General features: G+C 39.4%; 1 protein-coding gene across 1 annotated transcript in view; it reads right to left on the bottom strand.

Annotated features, from left to right (window-relative positions):
• The window catches only part of LOC134752188 (1-phosphatidylinositol 4,5-bisphosphate phosphodiesterase epsilon-1-like), a 167,014-nt gene that overhangs the window by 53,646 nt on the left and 93,501 nt on the right, over window positions 1-19,867 (bottom strand). Inside the window, exons 8-20 of the mRNA XM_063687800.1 lie at window positions 15,412-15,596; window positions 13,736-13,934; window positions 13,319-13,451; window positions 11,226-11,355; window positions 9,978-10,178; window positions 8,731-8,884; window positions 8,093-8,206; window positions 6,083-6,198; window positions 4,317-4,421; window positions 4,009-4,131; window positions 3,096-3,226; window positions 1,192-1,290; window positions 173-285 (exon numbers count right to left, since the gene is read on the bottom strand). Of these exons, the coding sequence (XP_063543870.1) occupies window positions 173-285; window positions 1,192-1,290; window positions 3,096-3,226; window positions 4,009-4,131; window positions 4,317-4,421; window positions 6,083-6,198; window positions 8,093-8,206; window positions 8,731-8,884; window positions 9,978-10,178; window positions 11,226-11,355; window positions 13,319-13,451; window positions 13,736-13,934; window positions 15,412-15,596 (1,803 nt within the window). The remainder of the gene's footprint in view (window positions 1-172; window positions 286-1,191; window positions 1,291-3,095; window positions 3,227-4,008; window positions 4,132-4,316; window positions 4,422-6,082; window positions 6,199-8,092; window positions 8,207-8,730; window positions 8,885-9,977; window positions 10,179-11,225; window positions 11,356-13,318; window positions 13,452-13,735; window positions 13,935-15,411; window positions 15,597-19,867) is intronic.

Below are 19,867 nucleotides of genomic sequence, written 5' to 3'. Positions count from 1 at the left end.
TGATTAAACCAATTGATGAAACGTGAACTAAAACATTACGTTCTCTCTTTCAACCGGTGAGGAGAAGGAACGGAACTTTATGGTTCGCGGGGAACCTACCGACTGCGCCATATAAAATTTATGTATTGTGACGGACGAATAATTAACACACGATAAATAGTGTAGTTCTCACCTGAATAATATCCTTTAGTTGCTGTTCAGTCTTAGGCTCGCTTTGTCGGGTCTCGCAGAACTTGCCGAGGGTGGGCAGAGATAGCACCCTACCACCGACATCGGGGCATGCTCCTGTGAATATGAGTTTTGTTGCGCGTGAGTTCCGAAAGGGGAAAGATTCCATCGAAATGGACGCTCTCCGCCAACCGCGCATGCGGCAGTTGCCATTTTTAACATTGAAAACTTGCCGCCTCACGGCTGCGTGCCTCACGGCGCGAAAATTTAAAAAGGGGATAATAGAATTACGAACTTAGCGAGTAATTCTAATGTAGAATGTTGAGCGTAGTGGCTAACTCTAGCTAGAACAACGACTGGCGACTAGAATGACAAGTGTAGAATCTGTACGCGAAATGATTTTCATGTGGCACTTTTATTATAGTTTGACAGTTACAGTATATATCGTATTAGAGACCAAAAAACATGCGAAGAGTAACCTTAAATACTCATACTCATATTTTATTGATAATATTAAATTACAGGGCCCCATTTCTCGACCGGTATTAGTCTAATATTATTAGTTTGTTGTCATGGCAACCTATATGATTTGACAGTTCGTGAACTAATAATATTAGTCTAATAGTTACCGTTTGAAATGGGTTTCTGGTCAGGCTTACATGAAAAGGTACAAAATACAAGATTCATACATTTGAGAAAAATAATTCAATTTAATAGGGGATATTACTGCAATGTTCTGCCACCAGAGTGCAGGACTAGCCTTTTTAGTAAACCATAGAGTAACTTATACATACTGTACCTTTAACAGGTTTTTGACAAGTTTTCAGAGATAATAAAATATGACCGGGAAACGCGAATCCGAATTCGCTATCTGCCTCTTTATCGCTCGAATATGCAAGTGACAGAGATGTTAGATAAAAAAAAACTTATTTCACGATAGACCCTCAGATTGTGGTAGTGGCGCTCTGACGCCCCCTACGCAGTTTCGCGTAATATTCCCTATTAACAAGCCAATTAATATACCTGGTAAAGCAGCAGCAGCAAGAAGATCAAAGGCCTTCTTTCTCGCTGCTTTGTCGCTAGGCGGTTCCAGGTCTAGAGACCCGTTGCGTGTCAAAAGACCTGTAGACGAAAATGTCATGTAATTACTTTCCTATTGTTAGGTAAGATACCACAGTTGTGAACCAAATGGTTTTAATTTTGTTCTAGAACAGGGGCCCACTTCTCGAACGGTATTAGCCTAACATTATTAGTGTGTTGCCATGGTAACCCATATGATTTTACAGTTCGTGGACTAATAATATTGGTCTAATAGGTACCATTCGAGAATTGGGTAAGTCTAAAAGAAATAGACTAATCTTTTCTAGAATCTAAGAACTCTTTCATAATCATAATCATTTATTTGCACATAAAAAGGTTTTACATAGCAGGTAGGTATTATAAAAGTAACATGCCTTTCGTGCGCAGCGCGTCATTGTAAACTTTGTCGGAACCATAGACAACAACAAGTAGTTATAGACGTGCCACCGAGCGACCGGGGGTAAGAGAAAGAATTTTTATATAAAATTTGGGCAGCATAGGATTGTTTCTCTTTCACTCTTATAAATTTCGGTATTTCGCCATCGCCTCCTACCTATGATGCCACCCGGTCGGTGATAAGGACAAAGCATGGCACTATTTTCTCTTTCCTCTTATAGGAATAGCAATAATACTATTTTTCTCTATCAAAGAGTGTCAGGCCCTTGGTCGGAACGCACGAAGATTGAAGGGCTGCAGCTTAAAACTACTTAAAACGTTTACTGAATTTTGTGTGCCATGTGTCGCCAAGCATAGTGATAATATATATTATACATTTAAAACCTACTATTGTACCTACCTAAGTTTAACAAATATATATATAATTAGGAATTTGGAATTTAGTTCTCTGCTGTGTGCCGCTGACCAGTCTAATTAATAGTGGTTGGTGCTACTGGCTTTAATTATTCGGTTTAAGGCCTGTACTTACGTTCCAACAGAAAAACAGAAACAGAAAAAGTAAGGGCAAATCGCCTAGCATGGTACTGGCATGTGATGCGGAGGGATGAAAGTCATGTGACGAGAAAGGTATTAAGAATGAATGTGGAGGGAAGTACGAGGAGAGGAAAACCGAGGAAAAGGTGGATGGACTGTGTGAAAGATGATATGAAACTAACGCAAGTGAATGATGAGATGACGGGTGACAGAGATGTATGGAAGAAAAAGACATGCTGCGCCGACCCCAAGTGAATGGGACAAGGGCAAGCGAATGATGACTTACGTTCCAACAAATGGCATGTGATATAAAGTAATTGCAAGCTAAGTACGTGCAACGAATTCAACCGATCAATCAAATGCCGTAATGCAAATCGTTTGTAGAAGCCTTTAGCCCTTTGACCGCCAAACGCGCGCGGTTACACCCCAATACCAACCTTCGTGCATTTCGACAAGGTTTAATATAACGCGCCCCATTCGATAGCCGTGCAGTCTCATATCAACCGCCGAACTGTAAACATCTCGCAATGACCGGTCGTGGCAAAGGAGGCAAGGGGCTCGGGAAAGGAGGCGCCAAGCGCCACAGAAAGGTTCTCCGCGATAACATCCAGGGGATCACCAAGCCTGCCAGTTAAGACTTGCACGGCGTGGCGGCGTTCAGAGAATTTCCGGCCTCATTTACGAAGAAACTCGCGGCGTGCTGAAGGTGTTTCTAGAAAACGTCATCAGAGATGCTGTGACGTACACTGAACACGCTAAGAGGAAAACGGTCACTGCAATGGACGTCGTCTACGCGCTAAAGAGACAAGGCAGGACGTTGTACGGTTTCGGTGGATAGACTCGAACGTGATAAATTATTTATTGAGTTGATTATGCTTTGGTTAGTAATGTGCCGTTCGAAGAGTTAGGTAACTTACCCGTTCTGAAGGCAGTCTTGCTTCGGAACAGTTCAGGTGAGCTTCGGCTTTTCTCAGCGAGGAGCGGCGACCGCGCTCGAGGCACTGCTAGCTGCTCGAATACGTCTCGCAGTTCCGATCGCATCACCAAGCTGCAGAATAAAGGTGTTTAGGTAACTTTTGACGCAAATGACGGATATATCCGCACCGTAGGTCCAACGCCAAAGACGGATTAAACCGTCACAGACCACAGAGCAACATCGACCTACGTGCATATACATAAAGTTCAACTTCAGTCTTCACACTTCGGTGACGAGGTCTGAGTGACAGCTTTTGTGTTTGACACGGCGTCGAAAAGGTTATTCTCATACGTAACCACATCAAGGCAATACTGTCCGATCGAACATTAATGTGAACACTACAAAATCGTTATTAGAACTATTCTTACTATAAAGCAAACGGGATATAATAGGATAGAGCGGTACTGTCATAGTAAATTTTGTAGCCACAGTAAATTCACTGCCATCTATCGACACACGATTAAAACTAAAAATGAAGAATGATTTTTTTTATTTGCATTAATTTTTTTTATATGATTTTGACCCATGTTCTTTCACTAATATGCGTTAAAATTGTTAAATAACAAACGAAACCGTCAACGCACTCTATACGAGAGTATGTCAAAGGTAGTAGCGCCATCTGATCGAGAATCAAAATTTCGTGATTTTCGAGGCACGTTTTTTCCTTACACTGTATCTATCTATTACGGAGTTATATCTATCTTTGCTATAAAGCTTAGTAATAAATTAAAAGTGGAAATATTCACTGTCTGTGTTTTAATTTATTTATAAGCTTAATACCATCGTTCGCAGACGTTTCTGTTTGACACAAAATTAATATTCCTGACTAATATACATTATAGTTAAAGTCTCACCTGAAACTCCGAAACAGTGCAACGAAGTCCATAAAGTCGAGTTGCGTGTCGTATCCCACCGACCCCGTCCGTAGGTGTTTCAGATTTTCCCAGAACCTCTCACTGGTTTCCAGTCTTCTTAAACTGGAATCAAAGAAAATTCTTTTTTCCTTAGACTGTATCCATCTATTACGGAGTTATATCTATCTTTGTCTTGAATGACTAAAGATTTGGACAACTTGATACATGACGTAGCCAATGTCTTCAACCTTAAAACTGGTCTCCGACTGCCTAACATATGCCATATGTTTAAATGAAAAAATACCCACCTACTCCTATTTGGGGAGCCCCCCATTATGCTAGTGGCTGCAGCCGTAAGACTGCTGTGCCGTGGTGCAGCTGGATGGTGCTGGCTCATTGCTGCTGAGTATGAACTGAAACAATCGTTAAGTTAAAAAAAACCGGCCACGTGCGAGTCGCACTCGCGCACGAAGGGTTCCGTACCATTACGCAAAACATGGCAAAAAATCACGTTTGCTGTATGGGAGCCCTACTTAAATATTTGTTTTATTCTGTTTTTAGTATTTGTTGTTATAGCGGCAACAGAAATACATCACCTGTGAAAGTTTCAACTGTCTAGCTATCACGATTCACGGTATAGTATATATATTCACGGTTGACAGACAGACAGACAGCGGAGTCTTAGTAATAGGGTCCCGTTTTTACCCTTTGGGTACGGAACGCTAAAAAGGAACCTTGAAATTATAATGGACCCTCCCATTATAAACTTCGGGTTAAATTATAATTCTGTAACTGTAAATTGGAGGTCGCGGGTTTAAACCGCGGCTCATACCAATGAGTTTTTCGGAACTTATGTACAAAATATCATTAGATATTTACCAGTCGCTTTTCGGTGAAGGAAAACATCGTGAGGAAACCGGACTAATCCTAACAAGGCCTAGTTCCCCCTCTGGGTTGGAGGGTCAGATGGCAGTCGCTTTCGTAAAAACTAGTTGTCAAGCGGACCCCAGCAGGCTTCTATGAGCCGTGGCAAAATAGCCGGGAAAACGCTAGGAAGATGATGATAATCTGTAGGTTACTTCGAGTGGATTAAAACCTGAATTCATCGAGTTATCTCGCATTTAGTCCCAGGGGAAAGTGTTAACTTTGAAGCCATATTTTTCCAAAACCAACCAAGAATCTAGCACAGCACCAATACCATCTATTTGAACTGTCAAACTAGCGACAGGACCGGCTTCGCACGGGTTAGAAATTATACTCCCAACCCTTCCTCAAGAATCACTCTATTGATAGGTGAAAACCGCATAATAATCCGTTCAGTAGTTTTTGAGTTTATCGCGAACATACATAAATAAATAATAAGTAAACCTAATACTGAGTAATAAGTAGTTTGTTTAGCGACTCTCGTATTCGCCAACAAACTGTTTTCAGTTTAGCGAAAATATTGTATACCTAGTCCTAAGTGTTTTTTCGAAATAAATAAATAAAATTAAAAAAAATATACAAGCGGACAGACGCGGGGGGACTTTGTTTCATAAGGTGTAGTGACAATCGGGAAAGATCTTTTTCTTAGACTACATCTTCAACTGTTTCGTAAATACGTTCAAATAACAAGATGGCGCTTGTTATGTTGTTTCGAGCAAGTGATGGGAGTATTTAGTGAAACACCTTAAGTGTGATCGTATAAGAACGTATATTCTATAAATACCTGCCTATATATATACATGTTAGGTTGCGCTGACACAAGCAATATGCGTTTATGTCGCAGTAAACCAAATCGTTACTGCTAAACACGGAAAGTGGACATTTGCCACATTATAGTATGCGGTCTATCTACTGAGCTCGTTAACTTACCTGTACTGACAATGGCATTCTGTTAAACAAAAGCCATTATTTCTTTTATGCCTGAGCGCGTGGCCTTTGTGCCTGATCGCGTGGCTATTGTGTGGGAGCCTCAGGCACAAAGGCCACGCGCTCAGACACAAAAGACATAATGGCTTTTGTTTAACATAATGCCATTGTTAGTACGTAAGTGAACGAGCTCAGTAGAGATAGCGTTAACTATACAACGTACCTATGTCGAGGTGATCCTTGTATGACCACCTCGTCTTCACTCCTCGTTCCAGACGTGTGGGTTGAACCGTAACTTTTAGGTGAACCAGTCTTCAGTTCTGATGCAGATTTGTTTTTCTGAAAATAATCGTTTATTTTTAATATTTGTTCCGTACGAGACTCACAGCGACATCTCTTGTCGCCTTGTCGGAGAGACGCAGTTGCGTATGTCGCGTGATACCTATCGCGGCCAATACGGAGCCCGAGATACGCTTTCGTCACCCTACGTCACGACATATTGTTCCCCTCTACCCCAATATCCTCGAATCATGTACAAGTAGATTAAGCATTTAGAATTATAAGAGTAAGCACGTAAAATTTCGGATTTTATTTCACCATCCAAGAAAAGGTCGAATTCTCAAAAATACGCAGCGCCTAGTCACGAACAATATTTACATTGTAACTCCGTCTGCCCAATTTCACTGAAATAAATGATTTGATTGATTGATTACGATTAAACTGCCATTTTAGTTCAAAGCTAGGCAGATTAGGTTTGACGAGCGGTCAATCCTGGCCAAGATGAGGCACGCTGACAACACCGATTGTCGTATGTGTGGCGAAGAGGAAGAGACAATAGAACACCTTATGTGTGAATGTCACGCCCTCGCCAGACAAAGAATGAAGGACTTTGGAACAGGCTACCTGGTACCAAAGGAATTCAAAAAGCTACCCATAAGGTCCATCATCCGGCATATGGAGATGGTGGGGAAGGCTCTTGAGTAGCGGACGGATCTTTCCTAGGGGGTAACTGCACAAAAGATCCCTATGGGTCGAAGTGTATCCGTAAGGGCCCCCGAAACTATAAGATAAGATAAGATAAGACGAGCGGTCTGGCCTAGTGGGTAGTGACCCTACCTGTGAAGCCGATGGTCCTGGGTTCGAATCCCGGTAAGGGCATTTATTTGTGTGATGAGCACAGATATTTGTTCCTGAGTCATGGGTGTTTTCTATGTATTTAAGTATTTATATATTATATATATCGTTGTCTGAGTACCATAACACGAGCCTCCTTGGGCTTACCGTGGGACTTAGCCAATCTGTATAAGAATGTCCTATATTATTTATTTATTATTATTTATTTATTTATTTATTTTTTAGGTGGTTATGTTAGGTAGTAGATTGGTCCCTCGAAACTTTAGTATCTGGAATTATGAGAAGTTTTTGCCAATCATTCAAAACAAACTTAATTATTGCCAACTGAAATTATGCCCCCAACGAATTGAACGCCTCAAAATTGATCATATGAGCCTAATCTTAAGTAGCCACCGAAGAGTTGCATAATCGGTTCAATGACACCACATTATTGCATTGTCATCTGCATTTATACTTGCAAAATTTCAAATCAATAAGTACAGTTACGGACTTAAATTGTTGAGCCACTTAGGGTTCAAGCTAATTTGGTTTTTAATACTGTATTTAATACGGTATGAAATGTCCAATTTAAAGTTAATCCTAAGTGGCTCAACAATTAAACTCCGTGACTGTACTTACGACGTTACGGCTATTAAAAGTAGGTGAAAAAACCGGCCAAGTGCGAGTCGGACTCGAGCACGAAGGGTTCCGTACCATTACGGAAAAAATAGCAAAAAATCACGTTTGTTGTATGGGAGCCCCATTTAAATATTTATATTATTCTGTTTTTAGTATTTGTTGTTATAGCGGCAACAGAAATACATCATCTGTGAAAATTTCAACTGTCTAGCTATCACGGTTCATGAGATACAGCCTGATGACAGACGGACAGACGGACAGCGAAGTCTTAGTAATAGGGTCCCGTTTTTACCCTTTGGGTACGGAACCCTAAAAACCAAGACTCAGTGAAAAATGGTTCAAAATAATCGAAATTAAACTATCGTGAGACACATTTCAAAATAATTAGATCAAAAGCGACTAAAAATAATAGTGAGTAGAAACCGTACTGATCTAAATAAGTATATCGTGAGACATATTTTCAAAATATTTAGATGACTACCTTAAATTTAATGCCAGAACTCCTTATGGAGTCTGAGTGTGAATCTGTAAAGGCCCCTTTGACTGGTGTGGAATGTGATGAGCTGCCGCACGTCGATTCCCGTCCACCGAATACCTGTAAAGAAATATTTTAATATAATTTAATTTATTTAGGCAACAAACACTCATATGTTACATACAAAAATAATGTAACAATAAGCAATGTGTAAATATGTTTAGATAATGTGTGTGTGTGTGTTTGTGTTCAAATGTGTTTAATTAATGCCCTGTGGACCCTGTGGTTCTTCTCCCACTCACTGAGCGTTGATGAGTTACAACACAAATAAAATTGCGCATATTTAATAACATGATTTTCGTTTATTTGCAAAAAAAAAAAACTTATTATTAAGTTGCGTTTTAGACTTACGTTCTGGACAGCTAGATTATTTCTGGACCTACTAGTGAGTACTTAATATTTATCCTAACGAAAGACTCACACCAGTACCCGTCCTCATAACACAGTACTGTGTATTTATTATAAATATCTCGGTACTCCCGTCGGCCAGCTTGGCCCGGCTCATAAGGACTCTAATGACCGCGTGGAAACTGCCCATAACACCTGAAACCTGGACTTTTGGAACTGCTAGACTAAGTTCTAACCCGTATAGCATCGCTGACGAGCGGTTCACAGCAGCACCCGTCCTCATAATACAGCGCCGTGTATTTATTCTTCAGCCAAGCCAAACTCCGGTCCGCCAGCTTAGCCTGGCTCATTAGGGCTCGGATGACCGCGTGGAGGCCCACTGCCCATACCCTGGGAACAAGAGATTCTTAGAATCAATTCAATTAGAGTCAAGTCATAACTAATGATGCGATAAAGCGTATAACTGACTGGGGACGCAGCGTGAAACTAGAGTTTGGCAGCGAGAAAACTCAGGCTATAGCGTTCACTAATAAAGCCAGAAAAATATATATCACTCCCATACCCTTTGTAAGCCATATAAAATATTTAGGAGTCATCATCGACAGCAAGTTAAAGTTCATTAAACATGTAGAATATATCATTGAAAAGGCCAAAATCAATATAACAAACTTAAGAACCTAATTTGAAGGAAAGTATGAGACTAAGAAAATAAGGTTTAGTTTAAAGCGGAGCCCAGAATCTTTTAGAACGCAGCCGGGATAACTCAGAGCTCGTTCCCACTATGTCGGATGTCGGGACGATTTTTAATCGGGTGTCGGCGCCTCTGTTCACACTAGTCGGCTGTCGGGACGATTTTTAATCGGGTGTCGGTACCTCTGTTCACACTAGTCGGCTGTCGGGACGATTTTTAATCGGGTGTCGGTACCTCTGTTCACACTAGTCGGCTGTCGGGACGATTTTTAATCGGGTGTCGGTACCTCTGTTCACACTAGTCGGCTGTCGGGACGATTTTTAATCGGGTGTCGGCGCCTCTGTTCACACTAGTCGGCTGTCGGGACGATTTTTAATCGGGTGTCGGCGCCTCTGTTCACACTAGTCGGCTGTCGGGACGATTTTTAATCGGGTGTCGGTACCTCTGTTCACACTAGTCGGCTGTCGGCCACGAACCGCAGCTGGTGCCATTTTAACGACAGTTCAAACGAGGCCCCAAACGCGATGCGACGCGCGGGAGGCACTGGGGGTGCGGCGCGGGCGGGGTCGGCCGACACGATTTTTTTCCGGACGGAGGGCTGACAAATCACACGATATTTTATGTCGGATCCGACACAAAATCGTTGTCGTTCGTGTGTGAATAGCTTCATATAAAATGTTCTGCCGCTACGACACCCGATTAAAAATCGTCCCGACATCCGACATAGTGGGAACGAGCTCTTAAGGTGGAGCTTGATTTTTTTTTTCATTTTTTTTTCAAATAAATATTTACCTATATAAATAAGCGGGCAGCATAAAGTGCACAGTCCGGTTATCGCTTAGCGTCCTCCCGTACACGAGCGAGATGACGTGCGTGCCATGCGCGCTGTCGAGGCCGAAACGTCGAGCCGTGTGCGCCAGCTCCGCAAGGTCCCGGGGCTCCAGTAGCTTGCCGTTTAGACGCATGTCTTTCACGCATTGGAGGTCAATGAAACTGTCAATAAAAAAATATTTAAGACGAAAGAAGAAGACAAGTGACCGCTTTTCCACACAAACGTAGTTCCCATTTTCCTATCTAGATATTAACATTATAGAGAATACTCTAAGAACAAATTAAATTATTTTCTATGAAAAGTATTAAATTATTTTCTATTTTTTTTCCTTCGTACATATATGACATTTATTTCAGATTATTTCAGTATTATAGAAAATATTTGTAGGTACGCAATCTGAGGTATATTAATCACAGTTATGCCCCCTTTGATTTATTTAAATTTTTTAAATTATTATAAGCATTAGGACCTTTAAAAAAATTGTATAGAATTTGTTTTTCGCTCCTCACTTTTATAATAATAAAAAAATCGAAAAAAGTCAAATGAAGGGGCATAGTTATGGTTAATATACGATAAACCCGTCACCCGTTGATCACGAACGCTGTAAAGGGTTCGAAACGTCGGGATGTATTATAAATTCAATATACGCGATATAATCCGTTTTCATAGTTTTATTTCATAATATACGATAAATTATGCATAAATATTTCCCATCAAGAACCAGGGAGGAAAATCGGGACTACGTTTGTATGGAAAAGCGGTCATCCACAAAAATATATAAGAATTCAATTGAAAGGGAAACTTACATCGAAATATTCATGTTTTTTTTTTTTTTTTATTAATTTTTTAATTCAAAAATAGGAACAGGCAAAGGCTGAAATTTAGTATAACGATGCTATTGACGTGGTACATCATCAGGAAAAAAAGATTAATACTAGATTCTGTAAAGAAAGATACAAAAATTTCACGAGAGAGATCCATTTTAAGTTATGTAATCCTTGATTTTTTATATTTTGACATCACTGCAAATTTTGTATCACCTATATTATATTTTAAGCATTTGTAAATATTGCCTGTATTTTACAATATTTTTACGCCTGCATGCAGACCGAATGCACGGATTTCTTTTATCTTGTAACACCTTCTCATAACTTACCTATAGTTCTATGCAAATAAATTCTTTGAATCTTTGAGAAGAAATCCCTTACCCCTCCTCTCCCACGATGCCTGCTTCGTTCTCATGCGCCAGATTCGCCGTGTATTTCAGGGGTATAGCTTCTTCGGGGTTGTATGATAAACTGACGTCTGCCTGCTGCACGTTTTCCGACGGGGTTTCTCCTAGAAGAAAAATGAAATGTTTAAAATGTTTACCACCTGGTCCTGTTGGTCATCCTAAATATCGTTGGGCGGATAGAGTGGAGGCAGATCTCCGTAAGCTCGGCGTCGGCGAAAGCTGGCGTGATAATACCGCTCTGGACCTACCAAAATGGCGTGCTCTTCTGTTGGAGGCCAATAATTCTATTTTATTTAAAGTTTATATAAGAAATTAAAACTAGGTATAAGTTCAAAATAAGTAGTTTAAGATCCAATATTGTACACCCTAGCAGGGTATCATGTACCTACTTGACCAATATGTAAGACCAGTATGTACAAATGAACATGATTACAATGGAATAAATGATATGATATGATATGATAATCATTTTGGGTCAGCGCGTCAGCCAAGTAAGTATTTCATATATCTTTATTGCGATCATGTTCATTACAGAGGATGGTACAAAACATTTTAAAGTAGGTACATGATACCCCGTTAGGGCACTGCAACAATCTTAATACTAGGTACTGAACTATTTACAAATAATACATTATTGAACTAGGAAATTGCTAAATAAATTATGATAATTACCGTGCTTGCAGTTGCAGGCAGTTTTAGTTTTGCCAGTAGCCGCTGGCGCTAGCAGCTGCAAGCTGGTTTTTTGACAGATGGTATGGTCGCATTCATAATTATTAATTGTCTATGGATTTGTTTGTTTGTTTCTTGAATGTTTTTCTTTTTTTTTCTTGTATACTTGTTTTTTTATTTTTGTTTGTGCTCTTCATGTATATTTTTTTGGTTTGGTTAATATGTTTGTACATAATTAGGTATTCTATGTGTGTAGCTTTGTAATGTTTTAATATGTATCTTTGTGTGTTATCTGTCGTGGCATCACCGAATGGGCCCTACGGAAGACCAGCGCTGGCTTTATAGCTAGCATTATGCTGAGTTGGGTCCATTTCGTGATGCACACTTGATGATCTCTTCTTTTCTTGCTGTTGTTGTCTGTACATGTTCGTACGTGTGTTGTGATCGTCACGAATAAATGTCTTTTATCTTTATCTTTATAATAAACAAAACTTTGGTTAAATATCATTCATATTGCATTATTACTCATTTATAATTGTATATTTAATTCATCATAAAAGCCCAACAATAATAAATAATAATATACAATAACGTGAAGTATGTAGTGTTAAATAGGTGGTTGGTTTAGTACATACATACATACATATAATCACGCCTATTTCCCGGAGGGGTAGGCAGAGACCACGGATTTCCACTTGCTGCGATCCTGACATACCTCTTTCGTTTAGTAACATCAAACATCATACATTATATTCAGCAAATAGGCCACAGGGGCACTTTTACATGTCAATTTTTACAAGCAATACAAAACCAAATTAACCAAAATTTACAAAAAACAATTACAAATATGGAATCAATAAAATATTAGATACTTTGTCAGAGATGTATCCAGTCTAAATGTCGAATTATACAAAAAAAAAACGAATAAAAAATATACAAACAACAGACAATTACTAAAATTGTTTAGAGATGTAAAAGTCTCTAGGTGTCAGAGATAAAATATATATAATAAATATATAAAAAAACGATTATCAAATTATCCTTAGAGGTGTAAAGGGTCTCCAAGACTTGAATTGTTATATAAGACAAGAAATTAAATCAGACAGACAAGAACCGAATGAATCATCATCATCATCATCAGTAGCCTTAGTTTGTGTCTTAAGCTAAACCGCGTTCTACTCTTTCACTGCCCCAAATATTTTGATTTTTGTTAATGACGGAAGGGTTCCAAAAAGTGAAATCGACACCAGAGAGCAGATGTCTCAGAAAACTTAGAATTTCGTGGAACAATGAACATATTTGATGATAATGATGGTTTATTTTTTAATTCATTACATTTCACAGCATAACAGTGATCCAAAGCACTGTGAAACCAATATGTGATGTGTAACAACTTACCATGACTAACATGAGGCCTATGCTGTGTCCTACACCATGCGAGGATCGCGCATGCGCGTTCAAGCCGCAGTTGCGCGACGGTTCCGCCCCACTCCGCGTCCCCCACCACACACGCTGTTCCATGCTGCATAATCTATGATAAATACATTTCAGTTAGTCATTGGAGACAAAAGGTTTTCATTCCACAGTTTTATTGCTATTTAATGCACATTTATCAGTTAGTAAAGCTGGTTGAAGAGAAGTGAAAAAAAATAAACTCTGCTGCAGTAGCTGCAGAGGGAACATGGTGACGTCATGGTTATGTGGTAGTGTCTGGACAGGGCAGTAACCTCCCTCTTCCAGCTCGTACATGACTTCGTTCACAAAGGACCAACTAGTTTGTTGCGAGGGTTGGGAGAAGACAGTCAAGATCCCTACCTGTAAGACATGTCGATCCATGCAAACCCCATGCTGTGGCTGCAGAGGAAACATGGTGACTCCATGGTCATGCGGTAGCGGCTGGACAGGGCAATACCCTCCACCTTCCAGCTCGTATAGAGCTTCGTTCTCGAAGGACCAGCTGGTTTGATGCGAGGGTTGGGAGAAGACAGGCTCGTCGCATGAGGATATTGCTGCTCTGGAAGTACCAAAACAAATGTAAATGGCATAACTACTTAACACAATAAACAAATCACAAATCGTTAACATCTGCAGTACCAGTTTCATTAGCTTGTTGATAATGGTAGCCTAAGTTTATAATCATATATTGGCTTGATAGTAAGTGAAATCGTCGTGCGACTTGCAATCCGGAGGTCGCGGGTTCAAACCCCGGCTCGTACCAAACGTTTTTCGTAACTTATGTACGAAATATCATTTGATATTTACCAGTCGCTTTTCGGTGAAGGAAAACATCGTGAGGTAACCGGACTAATCCCAACAAGGCCTAGTTTCCCTGGGTTGGAAGGTCAGATGGCAGTCGCTTTCGTAAAAACTAGTGCCTACGCCAATTCTTGGGATTAGTTGCCAAGCGGACCCCAGGCTCCCATGAGCCGTGGCAAAAGTGCCGGGACAACGCGAGGAAGATGAAGATGATGATTGCTGGCTTGATAGTAAGTAGACAAATTCAGATCTGAATGTTTATCGGTACGATCAATCAGGGTCGACACATTTTAAAGAAGAAACATAAATATCTATGTCTACAACTCTATAGAAGAACCAATTCCTTTGCACATGATATTCAGGAATAAATTTATCCAGCGCGATGGATATTTACATTCAAATTATTTGGAACCACAGAAATTCAGATCAGAATTTCAGACGAGTCTGCGGTGGCCATAGCTCATTGCAACAGATCTACTAATAATTCCAAAATACGTAAGCCTCTGTCTCGTATAGATTTTTTTGAGACCAATTCAAGTAATTTTAGCAGGCTGGCTTTGAATTTGGACTCAGATGATTCTACCAAACCATATATTTACGAAAATGTAGATTTTTGTTTAAATTAATATCCGTCAGCAAGCGCTGATAAAGCACTCATACCTAAGAGCGTTTTCACATTGTTCGATCCGATATCGGATTATTATTTATCTCCACGGGACTTAATCGCGTAAAATAGTTTTAAAATTACCTCCGACGTTTCGAGGACGGCGGAGGAGTCCCGTGGAGATAAATAATAATGAGTAAAAATCGTGAAAGTTTAAATCAGTGTTTTGCAAACCGATATCGGATGTCGGAAGGAAGTAAAATGTAAGTTATATGTGTTTCTCTGTATTTATTTATGCATTTAATAAATCATTATTACCTAAAAACCGATAAATAACGCAAAAAGGCGAACTTAATGCCAATGGCATTCTCCTGCAGCTGTTTTTGTCATAGGCGCCTTCCGTCATCCGATATCGGAAAGGCGCTTCCTATAAATTCAGTCATGTCAGAGCCCCCCGTCAGCTGTCGGACCGATAATATTTGTTTGTGTGCGTATGTGTAGGCATAATGCTTGTTGTAGTGTGTGCGCTAAAGACGGCACCCGGGCGTGCCGCCGCGGCCTGACTACGCGGATGTAGAATCCTACATACGATATCGGATCGAACAATGTAAAAACGCTCTAAAGGTCTCACCTTAAGTAGTCTCCAAAGACAGGAGTATTGTTTCTCGCCAATGCATAATGGTGCTGGTGAAAGCTGGCTATGTGATCCATGACGGCCTGCGTGCGGTACACCTTCTCCAGGTTCAAAAGACCCTCGGGCCCGACGCGGCGCCAGCCGGGTGTCTGCTCGCCCTCCTCATCGAATGACGCTATGTACTGGAAACAAAATAGATTTGTAAAACACTGATTTATACTTTAACGAATTTTACACAATATTATTTACGAAAACGGAATTTAATCGCGTGTAACGAAGTTTTAATATTACCTCCGACGTTTCGAGGACGGCGTTGTCCTCGTGGTCTTAAATACTGGTTTAAGTTGCTATCTACATCTAGCTGAGCCGAGAACACGGGGACAATACCGTCCGCGATACGTCGGAGGTAAGTAAGTCCCGTTTTCAGATACCATAGTTAAAAAATACAGCAAATTTTAGTTTTTCATACAAAACTTGTTTTGGCATACAACGCTCTTCGTGTTCAATACAATAATGCGTTAAGGGCGCTGCTGCGTTTGCCGAGGTTTTGCAGCGCCTCGGGAATGTTCGCGGAGGCGCGTGTGGATTGTTTTTACGCCACCATGCGCAAGAGAGCAACCTCAGCAGCGCGGCGTGTGCGCGCCAGCGGCAGCGCCCTTCTGGCAGTCGTCGCCGACAGGCTTGACGGTCCATTTATGGGACACTGGTTGTCATTGCATGCACCAGTGTCCCATAACTGGGCTAAATGACGTAGGGTATACACTTAGTTAAGTTACATTTTAGTAATCATTGTTGACATTCTTCTTTTTATTTTGCTTTTATTATTATTCTGTGTCGTCATGTGCTTGTAGTATGGGCTGAAAGCCTGAAATAAACAATATTTTATTTTATTATTTTGCTCTATTTCGTACGAAACTCCGTTTGTATGGGAAGTTGAAATTCGGCAGAGCTTGCCGGGGACTCTCAAACACGTTTATTAATAAAAAAATCGAAATAAGTTTTTTTTTTCATTTTTGAAACAAGCTATTATCGCTGACTGTACTTTTCTCTCAACAGGCAACTAGTACTCGTCGAGACAATACTAAAAAACCCAAACACATTTTAAATTAGGTTACGTCGTTTTATCACAGAATTCCTAAGGCCACCTCCTGCCATCAGCTCGATGGTACCCTAATATTGTATTGTCATCCGACTTTCATAATGAATGCAAAATATTGTCTTCGGTTACCGCGATAGTTACTCATGAAATAAAACTATGAAAACGGATTATATCGCATATATTGATTTTATAATACATCCCGACGTTTCGAACCCTTTACAGCGTTCGTGGTCAACGGGTGACTGAGGAAAAATTACAAAGTGCAAAAATACCCACATACTAAAATAATGAACAATCATAGACTATAAACTTTAAGGCCGGTTGTACATGCAAAATCGGTTCATAAGGCTAGTTATACACTACAATTATTTTCAAGTAAAGATATATATATACGCGATAAAAACTACGCCGGCTCCAACCCTACACCACGGACCCGAGAAGATTTAATTCCCTCCTAAATTGTAGGAGGGTATCCCAATATGGGACCGGCAACAAACTCGGCGGGACACATCTTTTCAAAACATATTATACTCAGAATGTTCAACATCATCCAACACTAAGGTCTCACAGTCTATGTCTCGCTTGCTCCTTTATCAGATAATGAATGCAAGTTTCCAGCTTGATCGGTAACCGGGAAGTGGGTCAAATTTAACTTGCAATATTTGATTACAGACAGACAACGATACAGGTGAAACCAAATAGAATAAAAGTTTGTAAAAAAAAGAAGGAGGTAGTCAAATTCATCGGATTTTTATGTATGTATGTTTAGATGTTACTGGAAGACCATTTTCGATTTCGAAAACTATTTTTTGTTTGAATGCGTATAAGATTATACAGCCCCAGAAAATAGATGAATTTAACGAAATATTGCCAAGGTTTGAAATACAAATATAAACAGCATAGCGTAAGGAAACCCAAAAATATACCAACACTCCCTTGAGATAAGAATATAATCTAAAAATAATATTCCCACATAGATGGGCCCACATGGGCTCTGAAAAAACTCATATCCTAAAAGCTATATTATCGTATACCAGTCTCGCTATTTCTATTCATCATTTTTGCTGCTAGAAATAAATTTGGCTTGTTTTTTCCACGTTTTTTCTGAACGAGTGTATTTGATATTTATGTATATTAATTGTTAAGGGTGTATATGCATATTATAAAGCTCTTATCGTTTGTCATTGTGGACGTGATTTTGTAATATAGGTACTGTCCGCGCGCCAATTCCGTCCATTCGGAGGTCGAGGAACTGGGGGGGGGGGGGAGGGGGGGTGCGCCGCGCCCGTAAGTTGAAAATGACACCACTCTGTCATGACGCCCAACATTCCTAACATTCCTCAGCCGTGCACGGAATTCGCGAAAGTAACTAACATATAAAACGAAATAATTAAATCTAAAAATTAATAAAACTAATCTTAAAATAAATAACTAAAAATAATTCCCTTGCGGCATGGTGCCGTGTGCCAAAGAGCCACTTCACTTCACTCACCGGCGGGAACATAACACACAACACTATGAGTTGGGTCTAGTGTTATTTGGCTGCGGTTTTCAAACTAATTATTTAAGTGGATACAAAGAGCTCATTGAATCGGTACAAATGAAGCTAATTAAGGAAAATGTGCATTATGTCCCTGCGGCGGTGCAGTACATACATATACATACAAGGGAGTCTGATTCAGATTTAAGTCCGCGTGGGTTCAGGATATTCTTCCATCTTCACTGATATCATTGTTACTTTTAGTAAGTTTTTACAAAAAAAGTAATCTAAATGATTAAAAAATAATACTGCGCATTTTGAAAAGCAATTTATACATGTATATACAGAGTGTTGTTTTTGATTTCCGTTAAATTCTATACGTTGCTTGGTACATTAATAGAAGCTACCTGGTATATCGCTTTTTGTAAAATTCGAAAAAAAAATATTTTTTTCCTTTTTCATACAAAATAAATGAATATTGCATTGTAAAAGGTCCTTTAGAGTTACGTAAAAGTTAGTGTGATACATAATGAAAGAAAAGTAGGTAATGTCGGAATTGTCAAACTAACTTGCCTCAGTAACCTTCTTGTAGTGAATAGTTATCAATGGAAAACTCTTTACTGACGAAACTTAAAAAATTAATAAAATTTGGAGGCAATGAAGAATCTTTTACACAGGTTCAGCAATTAAATTTATTTATTGAATATCTCAAAAACCGTAAGAGTTAAAACACTAGTTTCTTAGAGAAATTACCTTTATTTAACCTGAAGAATCTCCCCTTAAAATTAACGGAAATAAAAAAACACATTACTTATAAATACTTGCAATGTAAGTATGTAACTATGTTTGTACGGGTCATATCTTGCAAGTTAAATTTGACCGACTTCCCGACTTCCAATGAAGCGATACGATGGAGACAGGAGGGGGCCATAGAATCTCTGTGATAAAACAACGAAACCTTGTGTTTGGGGTTTTTGGAATTGTTTCGATCAGTATTAAAAAAAAAGGGGCCTAACTGAAAACCAGCGCTGGACTTCAGTCTAGCACATGCTGAGCTTGGTACCCATGGCCAACATGTATTGCAGAATTTGATTACCTATTAGATTAGACAATAAGTTAGTATTTAACCTAGAATAAGTTAACACTATACTTAAACTAGAACTTTTGTATTGTATTGTTGTATTGCTATTTTCTGTACTATCATGTTTTGGCAATAAAGTGATTTGAATTTGAATTTGAATTAGTTGCCTGTGAAAAGAAAAGTACAGTCAGAGATAAAAGCTTGTAAAAATTAAATTTTTGCCAAAAACTTATTTTAAATTTCAATCGGGATCGGCCTTCAGGTATTTAAATACTTAAATCTGTTAAGCCGTATTATTTAGGGAGAGCAATCTATATAATTAATTAATTAACATTTATGTAACAGAATTATGCCTTTAAGCCTCTTGACTGCTGATTTTGTAATATTAGTATCGCTAGTGGATTTCAGGAATTTCAACTATATAAATATATTTTGGCAGATTGTGTTTTGAAAGCGAAATCTTGTATAATTCGACGACCGTTCTGGCCTAGTGGGTAGTGACCCTGCCTGTGTGTTCTGGGTTCGAATCCCGGTAAGGGTATTTATTTGTGTGATGAACACAAATATTTGTTCCTGCATGAGATATGGGTGTTTTCTATGTATATAAGTGTGTATTTGTCTATATAAGTATGTATATCGTCGGCTAGCACCCATAGTACAAGCTTTGCTTAGTGTGGCTAGCCCCAAACTAAGCAAAGCTATGAGTGGGTGTTGATCTGTGTAAGATAGATGTCCCCTGATAATTATTTATTTATATAGATACTTTAGGCATGTTGTTCCCCTACTATTTAAT

This window comes from Cydia strobilella, chromosome 24 (assembly GCF_947568885.1).
Source record: "Cydia strobilella chromosome 24, ilCydStro3.1, whole genome shotgun sequence".
Classification (NCBI taxonomy): Eukaryota; Metazoa; Arthropoda; class Insecta; order Lepidoptera; family Tortricidae; genus Cydia; species Cydia strobilella.
This window is presented reverse-complemented; position numbering and strand designations above follow the sequence as displayed.